Source organism: Mauremys reevesii, linkage group 13 (genome assembly GCF_016161935.1).
Source record: "Mauremys reevesii isolate NIE-2019 linkage group 13, ASM1616193v1, whole genome shotgun sequence".
In the NCBI taxonomy this organism is placed as follows: domain Eukaryota; kingdom Metazoa; phylum Chordata; order Testudines; family Geoemydidae; genus Mauremys; species Mauremys reevesii.
Window position 1 is genome coordinate 5,717,328 of NC_052635.1, and position 7,257 is coordinate 5,724,584.

The 7,257-nt window shown below is 44.3% G+C and overlaps 1 protein-coding gene across 1 annotated transcript; it reads right to left on the minus strand.

Moving 5' to 3' along the window:
* Positions 1-6,036: 6,036 nt before the first annotated feature.
* On the minus strand, positions 6,037-6,993 carry LOC120380209 (olfactory receptor 14A16-like). The gene has a single exon (XM_039497723.1). The coding sequence runs from the start codon at positions 6,991-6,993 to the stop codon at positions 6,037-6,039; it is 957 nt and encodes a 318-aa protein (XP_039353657.1).
* Positions 6,994-7,257: the final 264 nt, after the last annotated feature.

Sequence of the window (7,257 nt, forward strand, 5' to 3'; positions counted from 1 at the left end):
CACACATTGGCTTCCAAACCACAAGACCAAATATTGACACACTCATGTAACAATCATTTCCCTCCCCTCCCCCAAAAGAATAAAAGAGCTAAATCAAATTGACCAACTGATCAATAAAACAATACAAAAGGCAGGTGTTAGAACGTGGCCCTTTATCCAGCTGTCCAGTCACCTGTCTCTTGCAAGAGGGCCCAGGCAGTGGGAGCCACGTACTTCTAAGGCAACTGCATCTGGGTAGAGTCTCATCAGTGTTTCTTGCTCTGGGGCTCTAGGGAACACTCTGATCCCCTTCCATTGGCTGCGGGAGGCCATTTTCCAGCTGCCTTAGAGCTCAAAACCAGTGTCTGAGTTCTCCCAAGCCCCCAGTCACTCACACACTGCACCAGAGCTTCACCGAGCCTGTGGTCCCTTTTGGCTTCTAGCTGAACCCCTTGTGGAAGCCAGTAAATAATTAACAAGGATTTGAAGAGATCTTAATGAATGTTAGTCAGTTAGCAAGAGTCAGGCCATACTGTAACCCTAATGACGTGAGACTTGTAGGAGCAAAGATAGTGCGAGGCGACAGGACAAGAACTGTGTACAAAGTTATTACGACCTTGCAATCACTAACCAAAATGCAGGCTTGCTTTTCTTAGGCTTATCTTATTGTCTCACTCCTTTCTGCTATGTATAAACAAAATGTATTTGTTGCTTTTTACTGTCTCCATGATTGCTAGAAATTGTCTGTAACAAAGGTATAAAGGCTTGATGTAATTGTTTACATCAGTTGAGAGACCAGTCCAGGACTGGGACGACCCTGTGTCCTATGGCACTCTCTCCCTCCATTGTAATTACTGGAGAAATAATAAAATATTTGATTTTGCTGCACCCAAACAAAAAGCGAGAACTGAGTTTTCTTTGACAATTTGGGGGCTCGTCCGGGATGGCAACGCCCATGGACCCACAGACGGCTACTACTGATCATTCCCCTTCAAACCCCATGGCGCCACATGAGAGGTATGAGACCTTTTGAAATCTCTATTGGGGTATCGGAGGAGGACTTTCCGTGAGGACGTCTGTCTCTGTTGGGCTCACGCCATCTGAACTTATTGACTGTGCAGCAGGATCAGATGCAAAGTGGTATTGGGGAGAGGCCCCAATAAGGTTATAGCAGTACTGGGAACTGCTGAGTTGGCCAAGGTAATGCATAAGGTAATGCATAGGTAAATGCATTAGAATGCACCGGTGCTGAGGGGTTTTTACCGCCTCAAGAGGGGTTGTAATACCGCCTCATGGTATTGGTCTGGACCAGGTAAAGATGCATCGTGGTTAAAAAAAAAAAAAAATTAAAAAGAGATAAAAAGGTTAAAAAAGGGTTAAAAAAAGAAAAAGGAAGAAAAAGAGGCCTTGGTGTGTGTGTGTGTACACCAGTGTGAGTGGCTGTTACCGGGCTAGCCCGGTAACTAGTGGATCTTTAGGAGATCCGACCCACGGTGGGCTGACTCAGCCTGGCATAGTCCAGCGAGGAAGCTGCCTGTGTCTAGGAGTGTGTGAACCCATCTTCCCTCCCCTTTCCTTGTGAGTCTCTCCTGTGTGAGTGGACAATGGGTAAGGGACTGTCTAAATATTCCACCTCACCCCCTAAGGGTACCCCAGCATATTACATGTACGTACATTATGGTCCTAAAACCTGCAGGTATTTTCATGATTGGAATCTGTACACGCGTGAAAATCCATCTAAACAATGCCCATTAGGCGGTATCTTCAATCTAGATAAGATCATATATCTCAGTGGAGCTTTAATCACAAAGAAAAACCTCTGACACAGTGTGAGCAATTTGTCTAGGAACGGGTTAATTTGAAATTCGGCTTAGCCCTGAGATAAAGGAGAAGTTGTTTTGTGTTCAAGGTCAAGAATCAGTGCGGACTATGCTAAGTGCAAAGAAAACTGCTTTCAGCCCAGCTGCTTGTGGAAAATAGAGACACAGGCAAACCAAAGGCAGTACAAGTTACAGAATTGGAATTATATTTGCAAAGCTTAACTTTCCAGTGAGACATGTGTGAGTATTAAAGTGGCTTAAGGCTTGGAGCATTCATATTTTTCCCGAGTGATGTGGGAGCATTCCCAACACTCTCCATTGTTGTTTTATTATTTTTAATGAAGCTTTAAAATTTGATTATATGCTCTGTCAGTCTGATCACCTGACATGGGGGATAAATTAGTAACAGGAATTTGTCACAGTTTGGTGAGCAATTAATAATGGGGGAGCCCTGCAGAATTTACACCATCTATCTGTTTTACCCTTGTTATTTTGTGTTTGCTTTGTTTGGTATTGTTGGTGTTATATGATAAGGATTGCATGATTATAGGTGAGCTCTAATAGAATAAGGAAACACTATTTGGTTTTGGTGCACTATTTAGCTTTGGCTCTGTTTTGTTTAACAGGTTGCTGTTGTTTTTCTGCTCTGTTCATTTGGGCGTTGGGTGTGTGAGCGGAACTGAACTTCTCGTTCGTAATTCCTCAGGGTGGAAGCCATGTGTGCGATGCAGCTTTGAGGTTGTATTGAGATAATTCTGTCCCGCCCCCTGTGACGGACAATGTAATAGAAGTGAAAAATCTGGCTTAGACTGTAATTTTCTCTGCTTTCTGTGTAATTTTCTTTTCTGTTTAAGTGTCAGCAGACAAATGGGTGGGTCTCTGGGTAGACCCCCTAAAGGGGTTTGGATTGTGTGTTGAGTAAATGGCCTTTACCCAATGGCCATGTATTTTTGCCCAGGTGGCAAGCCTTACAAGGGAGGACTCGGGTAGTCTTGTAAGTAAAAATGTTTTAGGGAAAAGACCAGAAGGGTGGGGGCTAGTTGTGAAGCCCACCCTCCTAGCTAAACTGGTAGTGGCACAAGTTGTGCCTAGGATAGGGACGGCTCAGCGAGAAAAAAGGATCGGGACCAGACGTGCAGGCAACAGACAGAGAGATTGGAAAACAGGTTGGAAATTTTTGAGGGTGTAGTGGAAAGAAGGTGTAAGTGAAAATAAGCATGAGGATTTCACATACTCAAGAGGATATTTGGAATGGTGATTTGAGTTGATAAAAGTGACTATTGGGAGACAAGCAAGTGATTTTTAAGGAAAGTGAAAAGTTGACTCTATAGTTGCTAGAGGGAACAGCAGTTGAATTTTGTAAAAATGCTAAAGAGAACAGTTTTTGGTGTCTTTGACATGTTTGTGAATAAATTCAGGCAAATAAATTTATTAGATTGTAATAATTTGGCTGTGACCAATTTTGTTGAATTAGCTGAAAAATGGATATAGTGCTATGTTATTAAAATTGTATTAGGCTCTAACGGCACTGTGAGAGGTGATGTTTTCTGTCAGTGTTTAAAAGCAGGAGTTAACAGTAAAAAAAGCTAGCCAGAAAGCATCTGTGTTAATGCAAATTAACTAACTGATAAGGTAGAGGCCGCTGAACCAGGGCTGTCTAACAAACACATACGAGAAAATATGGGGTAATTCCTCTGTTTTGCCTAGAATCAACAAGAGTATTTGTATATTTTAAGTATTTAACTGCCCGGAAGGGGTGGACCTCTGTTTTCTCTTTCAGATAATCAAAGAAAACTAATGCCAGCTGCACAACATTCAACGTACCTTGATTTACTGGCACAGTAAAAATTATGTTGTGTGTTCTATGTTCTGTTTTGTGGTGTTTGTCTCGTGGCCAAAATTGTTGTGTTTAATATTTTCATGAGATGGTCTGATTTGAAATCAAGCGGAAGTGTTGGATTGAAATGCAGATACTTGTTTTGTTCAACTTAGAATATAAAGTGAGAACTGAGTTTTCTTCGACACCCTTTAAGAAGAACAGGGCAGGAAGGCAAGGAACACGGAGGTAGCAAAGGGAAACTTTATGCCGTTAACCCTTGACCGACACAGATTTGTAAAACAAGACAGTTCTGAGACACCCCCTTCCCCGGACTGATCTGTGAGTCCAGGGTTCATCCGTGTTTCAAACTTGGCAGAGTCCCACTGCCATCTTGCTTCTGAAAGTCTTTACTAACACATGGCCATGGATGGCCCCATGCGATATCGAAAGGGGCATCGCACTGTTAAGTAGGCCCCAGTCTCTTGGCCATGGGTTCAAACTGTGAAGTTCCATCTCCAACTTCCATGCCTGTGGGTCCCTATATAGAAAAATCATTTTCTCTTCAGGCTGGCAAGTAGCGGAGACACAATAAAGATTGATGACCCCAGCCTCTAGCCTTGATGGGCTCTCAATGATGGTCCTTCAGTGAGGTGTCAAAGACCTCTCCCAGGCAGGGCAGCTGACTGGAATGCAGCACAATAGGCTGCCATTGACCCAGGTTAGACTTGTCCTGTCATCCTGACAATATTTCCACGTATACTACAACAACGTTCACAACATGACACCATCATACCACACTCTGTCACACAAGCAAACAATTCACCAGAAACCATGGTATCCAAAGCAGCATTTATACCCCCAAAAGGAAAAGAGTCAGAGACCTCCAAGTCCACTGGGAACTTGATTATGGCTATTCATTTTAGGTGGAAGATCCTGAGATGGTGTGATGGTGGGTGGCAATACAGGATAGATAGATATGTAAGCAGAGTCAGGATGAGCTCTACCCTGACATCTGGTGGTGAATTATGGTGAGTGTGGAAAAGAATTTCAGGAGCTGATCTTGTTTACATAGGCACACCCACCCCGCCTAGCATAGCCTAAAATGGTTACTTTGACAGCTGTGGGATCCCCAATTTCTTTGTTATTGGGTCAGGAGGAATAAAGTGTTATTACTCTGATTATGTGAATGAGGGACTATGAACCTGTTTTATGACAGAGGATCTCACCATCAACTAAGGAGCACTTGCTAGACAAGGGACATGGGTGCCAAAACCTAGTGAATTGAGAGAGGTTGGGGACTGGTTTGTGTACTTGAGGCTATGGGTCCCTTTTGAGGGCATGGAACACCAGTTGCACCTTCTCCACTCTCTACTGTTGAAGAGCAGAGCTAATTTTGATTCCATTAGGAGTCCACTTAGAGGCTGATGAGCTGAATTCACTTTGGGCCAATGGTGCACCAGTACCGGGGCTCCCCTACTACAAGCTGAAATCACTAAAAGAGCTAAACTTACTGAACTGAGATCACTGAATGCTGTGTTAACTAGTGGGGGAGCCTGAAGATCTATTGCAAAGTGGCTGGCAGAGCTGAGCAGTTTGCAGGATGGTTGGAGTGGCCCAGGGAACAATGAGCGGAGTGGAGCAGTTTGCGGGGATGGCTGGAGGAGAGGCACAGCTGATGGAGTGGAGCCAGTCGTGGTGAAGACTACAGCAGAACTCCACGGAGAGGCGGGACAGTCAGCCCTGGCCCACGTAAGGTGCCCCTTAACACCCTGTGTGCCCCCCCATTTCCACCCAGGCTGGGGGCGTAAAACTCTTCAGATAAACTTTTGAACTCTGGGGCGGCACTGACCAGGGACAGAGACTTTTGGGTTGTTGGACTTTGGAGTGATTGGACTTGAGACCCTAAGAGGAAAAGGACATTGCCAAAACTTACTTGGTGGGTCTTTTGCTCATGGATTATGTTATGAATCCTGTTTTTGGTGTTTCCCCAATATGATGACACATTGTTTCCCTCCTTTATTAAAAGGATTTTGCTACACTCATACTCTGTGCTTGCGAGAGGGGACGTATTGCCTCCTAGAGGCGCCCAGGGGGGTGGTATGTAATTGTCCCCAGTCACTGGGTGGGGCTTGAGCCGGTTTTGCATTGTGTTATGGAAACAGAACCCCTGGATACTGAACCCGGCCCCTGTTGCTGCCAACTCAGAGGGGCAGAAGGGTTACAGATAGATTAGATAGATTAGATTCTGATGTTATTTATATAGTTGTAAATATACAGTAAGTCCATTGACTTAACTCTGCATTTTTAACCAGTGTAAATGCCCCTTTCTGCATAAGCAGATTTCAAATCATGTTTTCAAGGAGACAATAATGCCTTCATTTGATTATATTTGAAAAGAAACAGAGATAGAAATCACAATCAAAGACGAAAGATGGACAGTTCATTTTTTGTGAATAACTTCCCCGCCATGAGTTTCCTCAGGGCAGCTTTGATCTCCTTGTTCCTCATGCTGTAGATGATTGGATTCATCATTGGAGGCATCACAGAATAGAGAACAGCCACCATGAGATCCAGACCTGATGTTGAGCTGGAGGAGGGCTTCAGGTAGGCAAAGGCTATAGTGAAAAAGAACAAGGAGACCACAATGAGGTGAGGGAGGCAGGTGGATAGAGCTTTATGCCGGCCTTGCTCAGAGGGGATTCTCAGCACTGTGGTGAAGATCTGAACATATGACACAACTATAAAAACAAAGCAGCTGAAGGCTAAGCATGTACTAAAGACAATAACCCCAGTTTCACGGAGGTATGAGTCAGAGCAGGCGAGCTTGAGGAGCTGGGGGATTTCACAAAAAAATTGATCCACCATGTTGCCTCCACAGAAGGATAGTGAAAAGGTGTTCCCAGTGTGCAGTGCAGTGTAGACAAAAACACTCATCCAAGCACTGGCTGCCATTTGGACACAAGCTCTCCTGTTCATCACTCTCTCATAGTGGAGTGGTTGGCAGATGGCGATGTATCGGTCATATGCCATGATGGTGAGTAAGGAGTACTCGGTTACAGCAAAGTACATAAAGAAAAAGACTTGGGTGACGCATCCAGAATAAGAAATTGACCTGGTGTTCATGAGGGAGTTGGCCATGGATTTGGGGACTGGGACAGAAATGAAGCCGATGTCTAGAATGGACAAATTCATCAGGAAGAAGTACATGGGGGTGTGAAGGTGGTGGTCAAAGGCAACAACTATGATGATGAGAAGATTCCCCATCAAGGCTGCCAGATAAATCACCAGAAACATCACAAAGTGCAAAATCTGCATCTCCCGAATGTCAGAGAATCCCAGGAGAAGGAACTCAGCCATGGTGGTTTGGTTGGACATTTCCCTCTCCATACACCGTGTCCTGCCTGTGGATGGAAGGAGAAGGGCAATGGGCAAGATTAGAGTGACAGAGAAAATGACCTAATTCTCTCTCTCTAATATCCCATGATGGGAATGTCAAAGGTGCACAGTTCTTGTCGCTTCCACAGACTGGATTATCACCTTTAAAGCTAAGGGCGATGGATTACACCATCTGAGGATCTGGCCAATGTGGTATGAAGGCTGGAACAAAGTACAACTAAATCCAACATTAATAGCCAATAT